Source organism: Martes martes (genome assembly GCF_963455335.1).
Source record: "Martes martes genome assembly, chromosome: 13".
Classification (NCBI taxonomy): domain Eukaryota; kingdom Metazoa; phylum Chordata; class Mammalia; order Carnivora; family Mustelidae; genus Martes; species Martes martes.
In genome coordinates, this window is record NC_137901.1 from 38,544,661 (window position 1) to 38,563,913 (window position 19,253).

The 19,253-nt window shown below is 37.4% G+C and overlaps 1 protein-coding gene across 2 annotated transcripts in view; it reads right to left on the reverse strand.

Moving 5' to 3' along the window:
* ASXL3 (ASXL transcriptional regulator 3) overlaps nt 1-19,253 on the reverse strand; it is a gene marked incomplete at both ends in the record, with an annotated part of 181,288 nt that overhangs the window by 60,684 nt on the left and 101,351 nt on the right. For both annotated transcript variants that reach the window (XM_080820981.1, XM_080820980.1), the window contains one exon: nt 5,401-5,564. In XM_080820981.1, coding sequence (XP_080677107.1) covers nt 5,401-5,564 — 164 coding nt within the window. The remainder of the gene's footprint in view (nt 1-5,400; nt 5,565-19,253) is intronic.

The window sequence follows — 19,253 nt, forward strand, 5'->3', positions numbered from 1 at the left end:
AGGGAAGAAGCAACTTTGTACTGCAGAAGACTGGCAAGTACATTTTAATCAAAATGATCAAGTAAACATCAGCAGTATTGGGACGAACAAAAATTATGTGCCAACGAATAGGTGCCAGGTGCAAATATATTAGAGTCATAATATATTGGAGGAAGGGGGGTCCTGGAAGGATTACCAGGCTGGAAACTAATTCTCTAATGTATCTTCTTCAAATTTCTAAAAGTGTCTGATTATTTAAAAATTAAAAAATTAAAAAAATTTAAAAAAAAAATACAGAACGCGGGACGCCTGGGTGGCTCAGTTGGTTAAGCACTGCCTTCGGCTCAGGTCATGATCCCAGCGTCCTGGGATCGAGTCCCACATCGGGCTCCTTGCTCCGCAGGGAGCCTGCTTCTCCCTCTGCCTCTGCCTGCCACTCTGTCTACTTGTGCTCACTCTCGCTCCTCTCTCTCTCTGACAAAGAAAAAAAAAAAAAAAAGATGTTTAAAAAAAAAAAAACAGAACGCATATGTGCCCCTGGTGCATTAGTCCATACTAATATGGACTCTAATACTAGAGTCTATCACCCCTCTAGTCCATTAGCCTCCTGCAGCAAAGCAGAGTGAAGAAAGCTGAAAGGTGGATCTAGAAGGTCAAAGGAAAGATATCCCACCTACTCCCCACTGACCTCCTACCGTCCATTTGCCACTGCTGGCAGTCTACAACCTGCACTTGACGATCTCTGAAGTATTTGCTATTTCCTGTCTATTCCCTGGCTCCTTCCCATACTCTTTCTCATCCACACCCTCTCATAAATACAAGTATTCCTCTGGGATGACTATATCTGGTAGCCTCATCAAATCCCATAGCTGACACCATTACCTATGTAGATTTTATAAACTAACTCCATCTCCTTCAGTTTTGAAACCTGTGTAATTTCTTCTCAATATTTTATACAGTAGAAGCATCTCAATCCAATCTGTTAAAACCAAACTCAATACCTACCCCCTGGAGTGGGCACTGACTGTTAGTGGACTGCCAAGATTCTCCCCCACCCCAGTTGTGTATCCTCTAACATAACTTCCTAAAAACCAGATTTCTAAAGTAGCCCTGACCTCTATCAGAGTGCGCCCTTTTACTTGAGCTGGTGAGCACGCTGAGGTTCAAGGGTAGGTCTAGTGGCTCTAAACAATTTGCATATTCCATTTCCTTAGCTAGAGGCATTGTTTAAGAAGTGGTCCTGTGATCTTAGTAGTACCAGTAGTGTGAATTGAGACCTTTTCCTTGAAATACTAGGACAGAAGCATTTTCCCCATGAAGGTGAACCAAGAAGCCAAGTACCCATTTTTTGATTCATGTAGTCATCCTATCACAAAAGGGAATTAGAAAACAAAAACAAAAACAAAAACCAACAAAAAAGGGGGGGGGATTAGAGTAGTGCCAACAAGAAGAAAGACAATTTTTAAAATCAATTCATTAAATAATAATGAAAGGCGTTCTTGACAATTAGTAGATCCCAGGACCAACAACCAGAAGCCCACTCTAATGTCTATCTTCCAATTACCTAAGCCAATAAATCCCTTTATATTTAAAGCAGTTTGAGTTGTATTTCTGTTATTTGCAGTATAATGTGTAGAGTAAAAATACATATAAAGCTAGTTCTGAAAATGTCATAAAAAAACCGAGAGTTAATATATATGAAATGTAACATAAGCAGGCCTTTATAAAAGACAGAAAAGTAAAAATACAGAAAAACAAAACACCAGACAGGTTGGCAGAATGACAATTGGCACTGATAAGATAAATGGGAAACCTAGCTTCCATATTTGAAGAGGTAACTACTGAATGATCCCCAGCTTTCTATGGTCTAGAGTCGGACAGAGGCTGGTAGGGACTGCTTCAGGGGGGAGATCTGGCAGCAACCGGGGGAGTCAAAGGAAGGAAACAAGAAACCTGGGACTTTCACATTCGGTACAGATACATAAAGACAAGCTTTCATACAAGTGAAATTCTGAGGTATTTCCTATAATTATAGTACTTTCCACTGGTTCAAATAAATCCATGTAATTAGCTTCACATTTGCATGCCTTTTCTAGTCATTCTGGCCCAGAAAGTGGTGGCATCCAACCCCACTGATATTTCTAAGCTGTACTGAAACAGCAGCAGTTTGGGGAGCTTGCTGCATCAAGTCTCCCGCCCCCCTTCCTGACAGGAAAGAGGGTGCGTCAGCTCACCTCCAGCAAGGCACACAGAGACAGAGCTCTAAATTTCTTGGTATCAAACGGTTGATAGGCCCATAGAGCCTTTCAGTTCTCCCAAGTCACCCTAGATAAAATATCCAGCTGCCTTCTAGACCCTTTACAACCCTATCCCACAGGCAATCTGTCATTTATTCCTACTCAAGTAGGTTGAAAACTATGTCTGGAATTCAGTCCTTTCTTCTCATTTCCAAGGCCAATGCCCAAGGTCATACTCTTATCTCATATCTCAACTACTGCAATTGTCTCTTACCCAGATTCCCTGTGTCTTATCTTTTTGCCTGTCCAATTCATCATTCACAGGGTTACTAGCTCCTAGGAGAAAATACGGAGTGCACTTCATTTATCCTTTTTCCCTCCCCTATGTCCAGGCATGAAAATATCTGTTTACATTATCGTAACCAGGTCATTTCTCATTTGAAAAACTCTATGATGGCATCCACTGGTTTCAGAAAAAGTTCAAAGAGCTTAACCTGCAACCAGGCCACGAAGGCTGTAAACCAGACTCCCTGTCAGCAGAGGAGCTCCCCACTTTCCCCCCATAGGAGAAGCCAGTCAGACCGAACTACTAAATCTTCTGGAACACACAAACAGCAGATCTTCATAAATGACATGCTCTCCCTCTATAGAATTCACTTTCTGTCGGCTCTTCTTGCAAAATACTAGCCCTTCAAGGCTCAACTGAGGTATCCGTTCCACCTATAAAATCTTCTCCAATACTAGTTTCTGATTAAATTTCTTCGTCCTCTGTCCCTACAGAAGACTTTCTTTAAAAGTCTACTTTGACATTTGTGTTGCTCTTCCTGGTCTTACACTAATTTGGTTTGCCCAGTTATTAGACTTCTTAACCTAGTAATGAGCATAGTGTACTGTAGATCAGTGTGAGGTGGTCTTTCTCCACTTTCATCCTCTGTATTTAGCAAAGTGTACAGAGTATACAGCGCACGCTCCGTAACTACTGCTTGAGTAATCTGCTGGTGGACTACTTGTTATATGAGGACAGCTACTGGGCCTTATGCATTTACACTTCTCACGCTGACTGGAAGAAATGAACAGAAATTGCTACAGGTTGAAAAAAATGCTAGGCTTCGCCTGGCCTTCTGGGTTACCGAAATATTTGGCTAAACCTAGGGCAGTTTGTCATTTCTTCATTCCAAAAGATTTATTCGGTACCTTGTGTGTGCCAAATCTTATCCCAGGAGCCGTGGACAGAACTGTAAACAAGGTGAACCACTCGTACGCTGAGATGAAGGAAACAGTTCTAGAGCTAATAAATCAGTCTCTTTCACCAATCCCCCCTTAAAAAAGTTTTTCTTAACTTCCAAACTCAGTTCTCAGCTACACAAATTTAAAACCCGAGTGATGAGTGGCTTCTCCCTACACCTTGTTCAAGTGTTATTTGACAAAATGTAAAAGTGCTACCACTCGATAATGATGGTGATGATCACATTATCTTCCTCCTCTTTAATTTCAACACTATTCTCCAAATTCAAGCCCTCATTTTGCCTTTTTGGAACAACTAAAATTGCTTCCTAACAACCCTTCCCACTTTTATGCTTCCCATCTCTACATTCCCTTTCAATACTGCCAGAATAAATTTCTTAAAAAGCAACAATCTTACTCTATTACAGCTGTGCTCAAAAGCCCTCAGTGGCTTTGCAAACACAGGGAGAACACTGTTCAGACTCCTTAGCCTCATACTCAAGGAATCTTCCAAAATTGAATTCCAATTTGTCTGTCCAGATTCTTTTGCACGGTTCTTCCTACAATCCAGACTCCCACGAAAATAGCTCTTGATTTTGTATCTTTGAACTTTTCACTTGATAGATTTCCATCTATTTTATTCAAATCCTGCCTACATCTCAAGGCCCAATGCAAGGACCTTAAATTTGTCTCCGATTTTTCCCTTCTGCATATGAAAGCTCAGTATACCTTGTGCTTTCCCCTCTAGTCTTAACTGCTTCTACCTCACATTTTGATTATTCACAAATATAACTTATGTATCCAACTAAAGCATACTTAATCATGAATAAATACTTAAAAGGCACTTACTGTCTTTCCATTACTCCAAAGTACCTAAAACATACCATATTCATAGTAAACATTAAGCACATTTTCATGGAATGAAGGCAAACTCCCAAACAGAAATGTACCCCAAATCAAAATAATCTTTTTCTAAATGTGAACAATAATCTCCACCAAAGAGATACATACGAGTGGTAGAAAACCACAGCTCATCACACTTTAAATATATACGAAAGAAGGCAGCTAAGTTAGTAGAAAATGGAATCAAATAAAAAGCTAAGAAAATTTATTCAAAGTAATGTGGAAATATTGAATCAATCTCGCCCATTTCAGTATACGGATGTACCTCTCATTTTGAAATGCAAATACATAAACACATACACATTATGTCCATCAACTGGAAACTATATACAGTGTCAAAATTTATTGAAATAAGAATCACAAGGAAATTTTTCCTAGTTGCCATTTAATAACTTTTGTGAAATTTAATAAAAGTTTATGTGATGAAATATTTTTTCCTTTTCTAAGGAAACAGCTTTAGAAGATGATTGATGCCTGCTATTATGGGTCTATATTTGTATTTCCTTATTTTAGAGGCTTTTCAAAATACAAAAATAAACTTAAAGCATTTCCAGTTATACTAAAAAAAAAGATAAAAGGTGATTATTTATAGGCAATCACACTCACGATGATAGAGTCTCAGAAGGCAACTGCAAACATAAATTTTAAATGCTTTTTGGAAAGAGTTGAGAATAAAAACATTTACATAATTTCTTAGAAACCCTGGCTTTTTATTGCTGCACTTCAATATTCCCTCCAGGCAAAGGAGCAGCTACTTCAAAGATTTATTTGATAATGGAATGTTTGATTTCTTTGTTTTCCCTTTCCAACGTGGAAAGGTCTGTTGTTTTCACTCCACAGCAGTGTGCTATATTTTAAAATTTGAATTGGCTCTCTACTGATAATAAAAATGGTTCTGTTTTGGCAAATTAAACACACCATAGTCTATATATTATAAATAGACCATACTGTTATAAAAACGGTCCACATACATATCAGTCATCTTTGATAACGGAACTGCCACTTCATGATAATATACCTTGTGACTAATATCAAATGTCTTAAAACTCCTACTTACCTGCCTATCCACTTCTGGGAGCAAAAGCAGGAGGTATTGTTGAAAATGCTGAGGTAAGGAAGCAAACGTATGTTTATTTATTAATGCCCTCAAGTTAGTGTTGACAAGAATAGATCCTGGGGTTTCTATGTCAATGTCCTCAGCTTTGGTCCATTTCAAGTGTCCTGTGATAAACAAGCAAGAGCATTAATTCACTGAAGACTGGGGAAAACATGTACATGTATGTACACATATATATGCATACTGAACACATTCAATAATACATCTAATGCTGTCACTTTTAAAAGTGACATTTCAGAAAGAACTCTCCAAAGCTCCTTTGTGTTTTTGTCCTGTCTTACTTGTATTTTATTTTCATAATGTATACTTCACTCAATACCATCTATATATCTTAGTCAAAGTAGCATCAGGTCTAGATAAAGAAGTATTTTAATTATGGTCTTCCAATTAAGCAGGATTTTAAAAACTTTGGGAGCATAAATGCTAACAACTACAATTTTTTATAGATTCTATAAAACCATAGATCAATAATAATAATACTAAGAGTTCTGTTAATTTTAACAGAGGCATTGATAGCTAGCTCAGAGTTGTGTGATTTCCCATATATAAGGCTGAACACTAAGCACTTGGATTAGTTCAAAAGATTCCCACTCGGGGTATTTTGAGAGTAATAATTTAAAAAGCAATCCTTTATAAAAATATTAGTTTCAGGGTCTAAAATACCAACACACTTTGAAGGATAATTCTACAACTCAAGGTACACTGAGCTTCAACAGAAGGCTCTGTGTAGAGTTCACAACTCAAAATTACGACATACAAGAAGATAATCCACTCTAACAAACAGCCAGTTGATCCATCAAAGAGAAGAATTACTTTCAGTTACTTGAGTTAAGAGAACACCTTGAATGTGAGCTGTTTTAATAGAGTATATTTTAAATCAAGGGTTAGCAAATTATGGCCCATGAGCTATATCCAGTCCAATTTCTGTTCTGGTAAATAAAGTTTTACTGGAACATAGTAAAAGCCCAATTGTTTAGCAACTGCCCAGGTGTGCCTCTGCACTACAATGCAGGGTTGAATAGTTGTGCCAGAAATTGCATGACCTATATTTACTACTCAGCCCTTCGCAGAAAAAATTGCCAACTCTTGTTTTAAATAATTAGTGACAAAAGACAGAATAAAAGTCATTATTAGTAAACAGGGAACTATGATGAAAGAATAAGTGACTTTGAAACAGAACCAGACAGAACACCTAGAAATGAAAATTTAGTTTTTAAACTAAAAAAAGGTAATGGACACAGAAGAGGAAAGAGTTATTAACTAAAATACAGAGTTGATGAAAATATCTAGAATGCAGCATAAAAAGTGACAGGTCAAAATAGGATAGTGAAGAAATATGGGGAATGGCATAAGCAGTCAGAATGAACATCTACAGGAGATTCAAAATAGCAGATGGAGGGCAGGCAGTATTTGAAGAGCTAATGGCTCACATTTTTAGAACTGAAAAAATTATGAGTTCTTGGATAACACAATATACCAAATCTCAAGAAACAAAACATCAAAAACAAAAAGAGTATCTTATAACAATTTTTTAGAAAAACAGATTACATCCAAAGGGATGATAATAAGACACAGAAATTTTATCAATGAATAATAGCAGTAGAATATCTTCAAAGGGTCAAGAGAATATAAGTATCAATGTAGATGATGGCAATAATCTAAAACATTTTCAGGATTGGGGAACCAATGTGGCTCAGTCAAGCTTGATTTCAGCTCAGGTCATGATCTCAGGATCTTGAGAATGAGCCCTAGTCAGGCTCCACAATCAACAGGGAGTCTGCTTGAGATTCTCTCTCTCCCCTCTGCTTGTCCTCTGTCTCTCTCTCAAATGAATAAAGAATCTTAAAAAAAAAAAAATGGAAACTCTATAGAGAATCTTGCTAAAATAATCATTAGTGGCTGTTCGCAACAAATGAAGAAATTAAATCAAAGAAGAAATAAATGGGTTGCAGAAGCCATGGGTCAACTAAGAGACTAAAAGATCAGAGCAGGTCCAAGTAAATATTAACTTTGAAGGATAATACTAAGAACTAGTGAGAGTTAAATAAAGTAAATAAGTTAAATAACGAGGAAATAAAATGGAAAATAACTGCATGTAAGATGGGACTGCTGGCTGAAATGAGAGCGCTACATAAACCCCGGTCTGATTTGGGAAGGAGAGATTTGGACTAGTTCTTTGCTTGGTTAAAGCTCTAGAGGTGACCACTAGAAGCAACAAGAGTGATATTTCCAAATAAGTGCATGGAAGGAGATCTCAATGCATCAAATGGAAGGAATAAAAGCGGGGGAAAATTAAAAATTAAGTCCAACAAAATAAAAATAAATATAAATGGATTTTCATACTAGATTTAAAAAGGAATACCATCCAGCTACATGCTGCTTACAAGAAATAAACTTAAAAATCATAAGGAATGGATGAAAATGAAATAAACATGTACTAGGCTGAGACTCAAAACAATAAAATAATACAACAATATTAACATCAGACAACATAAGCAAAGGTAGAAAACCTTGTTGTGGATGAGAAAGATCATAAAAGGATGAATTCACTAAGAAGATATAATGACCTTAAATCTGCAATCATTTAAGCAGCATATCATTAAAAAACTTGAAACTGAGAGAACTTAAAAGGGAAAGTGCCATTACACGATGCTAGTGGGAAGTCTTAACATCTTCTACCAGAAACTGAGACATCAGACAAAAAACTTGTCTTAATAAGAGAATTTTAACAACTCAATAATCAATGTTGAAGCAATGAATTTAACATAGGGCACTGCACTGAGCTGTTAGAGAAAGCAATGTTTGTCATCACTCAAGGAACAGTAAACCACACAAAAACTGACCAGCAAGTCTCTACAAATAATGATGAACAGTATTAAATGTCATCTAATTAGGTAACAATAACACAAACACGGCAACTCTCCAATCCTCCCACATCTGTTGTATATTTAGACACTCAAAAGCACATTTCTAAGTATTTCATAAGCTAAAGAGAAGAAAATTTAATAGAAATTAGAAAATATTTGGATTCTAAATGACAATGCCAAAATTTGTGAAATGCAACTCGGTTTAAAAGATAAAGTATATCTATTTCAGAGTAGGAAAAAAATACTGAAAATTCAAGGATTAGTGTATGAATCAAGGAGTTAATAAACAAATAAGAAAACTTTGAGAAAGAAGGAAGGATTATAAAAATAAGAGTATACATTCATGAAATAGAAAAGGACAATGAAGACCATCAACACCAAAAAAAGGGGTTTGGTTTTGTTTTTTGTATTAGACTAATGAAATAGATATACCTCTGGTAAGACTTGGTATAAATATAGAGAAATGAAAGGTAGGGACATAATTCTAGATATAGTACACATGGCACATAATGAAAAATGGATTTTAAGTGGCATAAGAAAATACTATGACTTTATCCAATATCTTTGAAGACCAACTATTTTCAGGTTTATAAATATTCAAATTTAATTTAAAATAGGAGACCTGAATAAATTTGCAGAAACTTAAAAAAATGGATAAACAGGCATCTTCCCCACCTCACATACATACTGAATATATAAGTTGCCCTAACGATGAGTTTTACCAGTCCATTAAGGAACTCTTCCATTTTGTACATATTCTAGAGAATAGGTTTATAAAGAAATATTTCCAATTCACTTCAAGTTAATATACCTTTATTTCAAAATAAGGACAAACAAGAACAGTATAAGAGAAAAAAAATTATCTTCTCCCATTCCATGGGTTGCTTCTTAGTTTTGTAGGCTTCTCAAGACATTAAAAATAGAGCTACCTTACAACCTAGCAATTGCGCTACTAGGTATTTATCCCAAAGACACAGACACAGTGAAAAGAAGGGGCAGATGCACCCCAATGTTCATAGCAGCAATGCCCACAATAGCCGAACTGGAAGGAGCCAAGATGTCCTTCAACAGATGAGTGGATAAAGATGTGGTCCATATATACAATGGAATATTACTCAGCCATCAGAAAGGATGAATACCCATCATTTGCATCCACATGAATGGAACTGGAGAGGATTATGCTAAGTGAAATAAGTCAAGCAGAGAAAGAATTATTATATCATTTCACTCATATATGGAACATAAGGAACAGTGCAGAGGACCACAGGGGAAGGGAGGGAAAACTGAATGGGAAGAAATCAGAAAGGGAGACAAACCATGAGAGACTCTGGATTCCAGGAAACAAACTGAGGGTTATAGAAGGAAGGGAAGTAGGGGACGGGGTAAATGGGTGATAGGAATGAAGGAGGGCATGTGTGGTGATGAGCACTGTGTGTTATAAGCAACTAATGAATCACTGAATACTACATCAAAAATTAATGAAGTACTCTATACTTTGGTTAATTGAACATAATAAAAAAAGAAAAAGAGAAAAAAGAAAAAAAAATCATCAACCAATATGACACAAAAAAGTACAAAATTCATATCATTTAAAAAAAAATCTAAAGCAAATCTGACAAACTCTAATGTTTGTTTGGTCAAGGAGGTAGGTACATAGGTGTCTTGCTTTATTAGTATCTGTATTTTTCTCTATGTTTAAAATATTTCACAACTAAAAAAAAAAAACACTAGGAGAGAAGAATTAGGGAGAAGCTTCTTTTCTCAGCAGTGGAGGCAAAGGCAAAACCTAGAGACAGAAATGTTGAGAAATATAGGAAAGGAGTTTGTTTAATTCTCTTTTATGGCCTAAATAATCTCAAATGAAGGAGGTGAGGTCATTTACCAAGAGTTATTCTGACTGAGGAGGAGTGCTAGGGAAATAAGAAAATTGTAAGACTTTGAAAAATATATTGTAAGCAATGTGAAAAGCAATACTTATGCTATAGATTACTATTTAGTATGGTTTAAAATCTTTAAGAATATCATTGATAAAAGAAGATTCAGAGAGGCACATAATTTTTAATGACAAACCCAAAAGAAAATCTATTTCAAAGATGTCCAACTAAACAATAAATGTTCCATAATTTTGGAACAAAGACAGAGCAGATGAACTTATTGCTAAATTTGTAGCCACACAGGATGTTTAATCCCATTTTAATTATCCTTACACACTTACTCTTAATTGGCTTAAGAACAATCCAATTATATCTGATTGTCTTATCTCATTAGAGCTGGTACCTCATCTCCCTACAGCATTCAGAGGAAGAAAAAGATGTCATTTTAGTATCTAATTCCTGGACACCAGAGAGAGTGAAGTAGCTGAAGTCCAGAGAAGGAGGGAAGAGAAGCATCGCTTGCCAAATTACCACAGTGAGAATCTATGCCATACAAGAAGACACTAGGCTGACCTCATGATAAAAATCATGATAAAAATCATGTGGAATATGTCCAATCAGGGTCAGGGAAATTCTCTATTATTTAGGCCCAAGGGACTTCAAAGACCACCCATCTGAGAAGGCTGCAGACTTTGGTGTACTTGTTGATCAATGGGTAGGTAATCTGTAAGCTTAAAAACTCCTATTTCAGGCCCCTGGGTGGCTCAGTCTTTAAGCATCTGCCTTAGGCTCAGGTCATGATCCCAGCATCCTGGGATTGAGCCCGCATCAGGCTCCCTGCTCAGTGGGAAGCCTGCTTCTCCCTCTCCCACTGCCCCCATTTGTGTTCCCTCTCTTGCTGTCTCTCTCTGTCAAATAAATGGATAAAATCTTAAATAAAATAAAATAAAAACTCCTGTTTCCCAGAAGGGAACCCACAGAGGATTTATGCAAAAAATACACAAACACAGAGACACAGACATAATACCCACCTGGAGGGAAGGAGCCCATGCAAGATGCAGACCAGGGTCTTTTGTTACAAGAGGAACCCAAAGAAATACAAAAAGAGTTCAAAATGAAAGAATTCTTCATTGTCTTCAAAGAAATTAGAGAGGAATGATTCTAAAAGAGCTCAGAGAAAAATAGACTTTAAAGATTCAGTCTAAGGGGAAAAAATTTATCATAGGACAAAAGCAAATCATCTACAGTGTGATTCAACATAGACTTCACAAATGAAGTGAATGAGTCTATAATGAGTCTATTGGGTAGCATTGAATGCATTAAAAAATAGCACTGAGGTTAAAGAACTATAGAGATAATGGTTACAAAACAGAACATAAATGTTAGCAACCCTGATGTTTAAAAATAATAAAGCTAACAAAAACATGGGGGTAGGAGTGTCTGTAATTGTGTTTATTCATACATCCTTTATAATAGATTGTCCAATATTGTAAAGAGTATCAAAAAAAATCACTATTTCAGTTTTTCATATTTTAATACCTTTAGAGAAAATTTTAAATATGAATATATTTTGTGGCAATGTACAGAAATTTTATTTTTTTGGTTTTACTTTTTTATTATTCAGCTAAAATTAATTAAACTTAGTACTTTCAATTAAAATGGTGAATACAGTTTTTCTAAGATGATCTCTGGCTATAGATACACAATAAGAGATGTCAAATCACTTTCTTCCACCAGGTGACAATAAGCAAAGTCTGACTCAGAAGAGGGCCTTCACCTGACTCTTCTGGCACCCTGATCTCAGACCTTCAGCCTCCAGAAATGGAGTTAAGGTGGCAGAGTAGTAGAACCCTATGCTTGCCTCGTTCCTCCAACACAGCTAGAGAAATATTGGATCATTCTGAACACCCAAGAAATCGATCTGAGGACTGATAGAACAAGCAGCACAACTGGAAGGAGAGAAGAAGCCACAGTGTGGAGGGTAGCAGGTATATAGATATGATCTAGGGAAGAAAAGGACTGTGTCTGCTGCAGAGGGGAGGAAGCCTTGATTGCAGAGAGAGGAGAGGGAGAGAGAGAGCGAGCAATGCACAGGGGCTCACACAAGGAAAACTCATCCCCAAATCCACTGACTAGAGAAACTAGGGGGCTGATGTGTTGAGTGTTTACAACCCATACAGCTTAAACCCTGGAGTTTTCGAGTTCTAGGTTATGGCTGTAGAGCCTGGTGGGTGGAAAGGTGCTCCTGTGGAGGAGGTGGGTAGAGGCCTGGGAACAGATGGTGTAGTCTGAGGATACACTGGGAGAGATTTTCTCCCTTCTTATAGTGCATCTAGGAGAGGTGGCTTTGCCTTTTGGGACAAAGGAGCCAGCAGGTGTCACTATATTGTCCTATCCATTACCAGAAGCCCAATGGGATTCTGGGGGCATCTAACTTGAACTCATGCTGCCCTTTAAACTGCAAGCTCCTGTGCACTGGAGTGACCGCCCTTCCGGAACAACATGGCACAAGCCCCAGCGCAGCTAGACCCTCCCCAGAGGACTGCATGGGTCCACGCTGCACTGGGTCCCAAAAGTTTGGAGTTTTAAAACGGCCAGTATGCCTGAGATCAAACACACATGCACTGTGCTGCCGGGTAAGCAGATGGCCCAGAAGAAGAAGCGAAGGCAGGAATCTGAGGGATGCCTCAGACACATGAGGAGAGACTTGTTGCTCTTCTGTGAGGGCTTTCTGGACAGCAGTAGGTGTCCCTCCCTGGGGATGAAGGAGAAGGCTGATGCCATTTTAACCCATCAACATGGGACAGACTTCAGTGAGCAGCACAGCACCCGCAGTGGAAGCTTGAGCCACTTACACCAAGCCTAACCTCACTGCACTCTGCAGGTGCTGCTTTACTAGGGTGAGTCTGAGAGCCAGAGCAACAGGCACCTCCCCTACAAGACCAGCACAAACCCCACCCCTGCCGAAGCACCAAGGCTACTGACCACAGGAGAGCTTCAGCTCCAGTGGAAATAGGATCAGGCCTCTTTTAACAAGCAGGCCCAGCATACACTGGGGTAAAACTTGCCACACTCTGGACAAGATCTAAACACTTCTCACTGCAGGCAAGTAGAAATTCTGCAGAGGACTGACCTGAGGGAAAGAGCAACCAAAACACAGCAGCAGAGTGCACACAGTATCCACCAGAAACACTTCTTGAAGTGCCAGACTCTGGACAGTGTATGACCTCTTCTTAATAAAGCTATTGTTCTCAGGAGCAGGAAACATAACAGGCTTTCCTTACACAGAGAAGAAGACAGAGACCTAGACAAAATGCCAAGATAGAGGAATTCATCCTAAACAAAGGAAAAGGTCATGACCAGGGATCTTATTGAAACAGATATAAGTAATATGTCTGAACCAGAATTTAAAAAAAAAAAAATCATAAGGACACTTGTTGGGCTTGAGAAAAACAGAAGACACCAGGAAGTCCCCTACTGCAGAGATAAAAACTAGTCAGGCCAAAAAATAAAAATAAAAATGCTATAACTGAAATGTGAAACTGATTGGATATAATGACTACAAGGATGGAAGAAACAGAAGAACAAATAAGTGATATAGAAGAAAAAATTATGGAAAATAATGAAGCTGAAAAGAATAGGGAAAGAAAAATATTGGATCATGAATATAGACTTAGGGCACTCAGTGACTCCATAAAGCATAACACTCATATCATAGGAGTCCCAGGAGACGAAGAGATGAGCAAAGGGGGCAGAAAGTTTATTGGAGAAAATTATAGCTAAAAACTTCCCTAAACTGGGGAAGGAAACAGACATCCAATTCCAGGAAGCACAGAGAATTCCCATCAAAATCAACAAAAGCAGGAAAACACCAAGACATATCACAGTAAAATTTGCAAAATATAAAGATAAGGAAAAAATGCTGAAAAATAATAAGAAATCCCTAACTGTATTACAAAGGAAGACAAATAAGGTTAGCAGCAGACCTCTCCACAGAAACATGGCAGGCCAGAAGAGAGTGGCATGATATAATCAATGTGCTGAATGGGGAAAATATGCCGCCAAGAATACTTTATCCAGCAAGGCTGTCACTCAGAATAGAGAGATAAAGAGTTTCCCAGACAAACAAAACCTAGAGGAGTTCGTGACCACTAAACCAGCCCTCCAAGAAATATTAAAGGGGATTTAAAGAGGGAAAGAAAGATCAAAAGCAACAAAGACTAGAAAGGAACAGAGAAAATCTCCAGAAACAATGACTTCACAGACAATACAATGGCACTAAGTTTACATCTAACAATAATTACTTTGACTGTAAATGGACTAAATGCTCCAAGCAAAAGACGAAGGGTATCAGAATGGATTAAAAAAAAAAAAAGACTCTTCCATATGCTTCCTACAAGGGACTCATTTTTGACCTAAAGACACCTGCAGATAGAAAGTGATGGGATAGAGAACCATCTATCATGCTGATGACCATCAAAAGAAAGCCACAGCGGCCCCACTTACATCAAACAAACTAGATTTTAACCTAAAGATTGTAACAAACGATGAGAAGGGCACTATATCATAATAAAGTGGTCTCTCCAACAAGAAGATCTAGGAATTGTAAATATTTAAGTCCCCAATGTGGAAGCACCTGAATATATAAGTCAATTAATAACAAACATAAAGAAACTCATTAATATTAATACAATAATTTTACAATTTAATACCCTGCTTACAGCAATGGACAGATCATCTAAGTAGAAAATCAACTAGGAAACAATGGCTTTGAATGACACACTGGACCAGATGGACTTCAAAGCTATATTCAGAACATTTCATCTTAAAAAAGCAGAATACACATTCTTTTCGAGTGCACATGGGACAGTCTCCAGAAGAGATTACATACTGAGTCACAAATCAGGCCTCAACAAATACAAAAAGACTGAGATCATACCATACATATTTTCTGACCATAATGCTATGAAACTTGAAGTCAAACACAAGAAAAAAATTGGAAAGATCACAAATACATAGAGGCTAAAGAACATCCTACTAAACAATGAATGGGTTAAATAGGAAGTTAAAGAAGAAATTAAAAAAAAAATACATGGAAACAATTGAAAATGAAAGCACAATGGTCCCAAACCTTTAGAATGCAAGAAAAGTGGTCCTGAGGGGGAAGTATACAGCAATACAGGCCTACCTCAAGAAGGAAGAAAAGTCTCAAATATACACACTAACCTTACACCTAATGGAGCTAGAAAACAAACAGCAAATGAAGCCTAAAGCCAGCAGAAGGGAAATAATAAAGATTAGAACAGAAATAAGTGATAGAAACAACAATAACAACAAAACTGAAACAGTAGAACAGATCAACGAAACTAGGAGCTGGTTTTTGAATTAATAAAATAGATAAATTCCTAGCCAGATTTATAAGAAGAAAAAAGAAAGGACCCAAATAAATAAAATTACAAATTGAAGAGGAGAGATTACAACCAACACCACAGAAATACAAACAAGTATTAAAGAATATTGTGAAAAATTATATGCTAACAAATTGGGCAATCTGGAATAAATGGATAAATTCCTAGAAACATATCAACTACAAAAACTGAAACAGGAAGAAATAGGAAATTTGAACAGTAACCAGCAAAGAAATGAATCAGTAATAAAAAATCTTCCAACAAACAAAGTCCAGGACTAGGACCAGATGGCTTCCCAGAGGAATTCTACCAGACATTTAAAGAAGAATTAATACCTATTCTTCTCAAACTATTCCAAAAAACAGAAATGGAAGGAAAACTTTCAAACTCATTCTACAAAGCCAGCACTACCTTCATTCCAAAACCAGAAAAGATCCCACTAAAAAGAATTACAGGCCAATATCCTTGATGAACATAAATGAAAATATTCTCAATAAGATACCAGCAAATCAAATTCAATAGTACATTAAAAGAATTATTCATCAAGATCAAGTGGGATTTATTCCTGGGCTGCAGGGGTGGTTCAATATCTGCAAATCCATCAACATGATACACCACATTAATAACAGAAAGGATAATAACCATATGATCCTCTAAGTAGATGCAGAAAACACATCTGACATAAAGCAACTTTTTATTCTTGATAAAAACTCTCACCAAAGTAGAAACAGATAGAATATGCCTCAACATTATAAAACCCTATATGAAAGACCCACAGCTAAAATCACCTTCAATGGGAAAAAACTGAACGCTTTCTGCTACGGTCAGGAATAACAGAGGGATGTTCCTGAGAGTTATACTGGGTAACTCTCATCATTGTTATTTAACATAGTACTGGAAGTCCTAGCCTCAGTACTCAGACAACACAAAGAAATAAAAGTCATACAAATTGGCAAGGAAGAAGTCAAACTTTCAGTTTTCACAGATGACATGATACTCTATGTAGAAAACCGAAAAGACTCCATCAAGGTGCACCTGGGTGGCTCAGTTGGTTAAGTGTCTGCCTTTGGCTCAGGTCCTGTGATCCAGCCTCACACTGGGCTCCCCCCTCAGTGGGGGAGTCTGCTTGTCCCTCTGCCCCTCTCCCCTCTTGCACTCTCTCTTTCAAATAATAAAATCTTAAAAAAAAGACCCCCCCAAAATTGCTAGAACTGATACATTATTTCAGTCAATTCACAGGTTACAAAATCAACATGCAAAAATCTGTGGAATTTCTATATACCAATAATGAAGCAGCAGAAAGTGAAATCGAGGAATTGATCCCATTTACAATTGTGCACAAAACAATAGGATATTGAGGAATAAACCTAAACAAAGAGGTAAAAGATTTGTACTTAAAAAGTCAAGGGGCTCAGTGGGTTAAAGCCTCTGCCTTCGGCTCAGGTCATGGTTTCAGGGTCCTGGGATTGAGCCCTGCATCGGGCTCTCTGCTCAGCAGGGAGCCTGCTTCCTCCTCTCTCCCTGCCTGCCTCTCTGACTACTTGTAATCTCTATCAAATAAATAAATAAAATATTTTTTAAAAAAGTCTAATGTTCTATAAGTGTTCAATAGAAACTAAGTGTTCTATAACACTTATGAAAGAGATTGAAGATGACACAAATAAATGGAAAAACATTCCATGCTCATGGATTGGAAGAAAAAATATTGTTAAAATGTCTATATTACCCAAAGCAGTATAGACATTTAATGCTATACTATGCTACACTAATGCTATACTATACACTTAATGTAATCCCTATGAAAATACCACCAGCATTTTTAACATAACAAACAATCCTAAAATTTGAATGGAACCACAAAAGACCCTGAATAGCCAAAACCATCTTGAAAAAGAAAAGCAAAGCTGGAAGCATCAATATTCCAGACATCAAACTCTATTACAAAGCTATCGTCATCATGACAGTACCGTACTGGCACAAAAACACACTCATAGATCAATGGAACAGAATAGAAATCCCAGAAATGGACTCACAACTATAATGTCAACTAATGTTTGACAAAGCAGGAAAGACTATCCAATGGAAAAAAGTCCCTTCAACAAATGGTGTTGGGAAAACTGAACAGCCAAAGGCAGAAGAATGAAACTGGACCACTTTCTTACACCACATACAAAAATAAACTCAATAAACTCAAAATGGATGAAAGACCTAAATGTGAGACAGGAAACCATCAACATCATAGAGAAGAACATAGGCAGCAACCTCTTTGACAGCAGCTATAGCTGATGGGGAACCCTCTTACACTGTTGGTGGAAAAGCAAACTGGTGCAGCCACTACGGAGAGCAGTATGGAGGTTCCTCAAAAGTTAAAAATAGAACTACCCTATGACCCAGCAATTGCACTGATAGGAATTTACCCAAAGGATACAAAAATACTGATTCAAAGGGGCATGTGTACCTGATGTTTACAGCAGCATTATCAACAGCCAAAATATGGGAAGAGCCCAAATTTCAATCAAATGATGAATGGATAAAGAAGTGGTATGTATACATAATGGAATATTACTCAGTTATCAAAAAGAATGAAATTTTGCCATTTGCCATGACACAGACAGAGCAGAGTGCATTATGTTAAGCAAAATAATTTAGTCAGTGAAATACAAATACCATATGATTTCATTCATACGTCGAATTTCAGAAACAAAAAGGATGAACATAAGGGAAAGAAAAAATGGGGGGGGCAAACCACAAGAGACTCTTACCTATAGAGAACAAACTGATGGTTGCTGGAGGGCAGGTGGGCAGGGGGATGGGCTAGATGGGTGAGGGTATTAGGAAGGGCCCTTCTTGGGGCGCCTGGGTGGCTCAGTGGGTTAAAGCCACTGCCTTCAGCTCAGGTCATGATCCCAGGGTCCTGGGATCGAACCCCACATCGGGCTCTCTGCTCAGCGGGGAGCCTGCTTCCCCCTCTCTCTCTGCCTGCCTCTCTGCCTACTTGTGATCTCTGTCTGTCAAATAAATAAATAAAATCTTTAAAAAAAAAAAAAAAAGAAGGGCCCTTCTTGTGATGAGCACTGAGAGTTATATGCACGTGATTATAAAAAAAGATGTCAAATCATGTTTATATAACACTGGGAAAATTATTTTGGATGATAGGATTTAGGGACATTATTTGAATTTTATTTTAATTTTCCTTCATTGATTTATTTTAAAAGTATGTAACATTTTATGAAACCAGCAAAGTACTAATTCTTCACTACAAAAAGATTAAACCAATAAAACACACTGGAATGAATCCTAGGAGTTGGGCTTAGTAAAGACATTTATTAAAAACCTCTCAGAGATAATCCATTAGAAGACTAGATTTGTTTAGCAAGTACTTTTTAAACTCCTACTGTGTGATCAGGTAGGAAGAAGTATAATTAAAAACTGGTTTAGGTCAATGACCCCCAATTGAAGTAACTTACATTTCAGTTAGGGGAAAATGTGAGAAATTAATACAAAAAAAAGTAGAAGGAGAGAATATAATTAAACATTTTTTTTTTCAATGTTTACAACCCATCCTCTAAGTGCCCTAAAGACCGTGGGATGATAATGTAGCCAGGGTTAGCTCAGAAAGCTCCACAGGGGAAGTTTTAAATGAG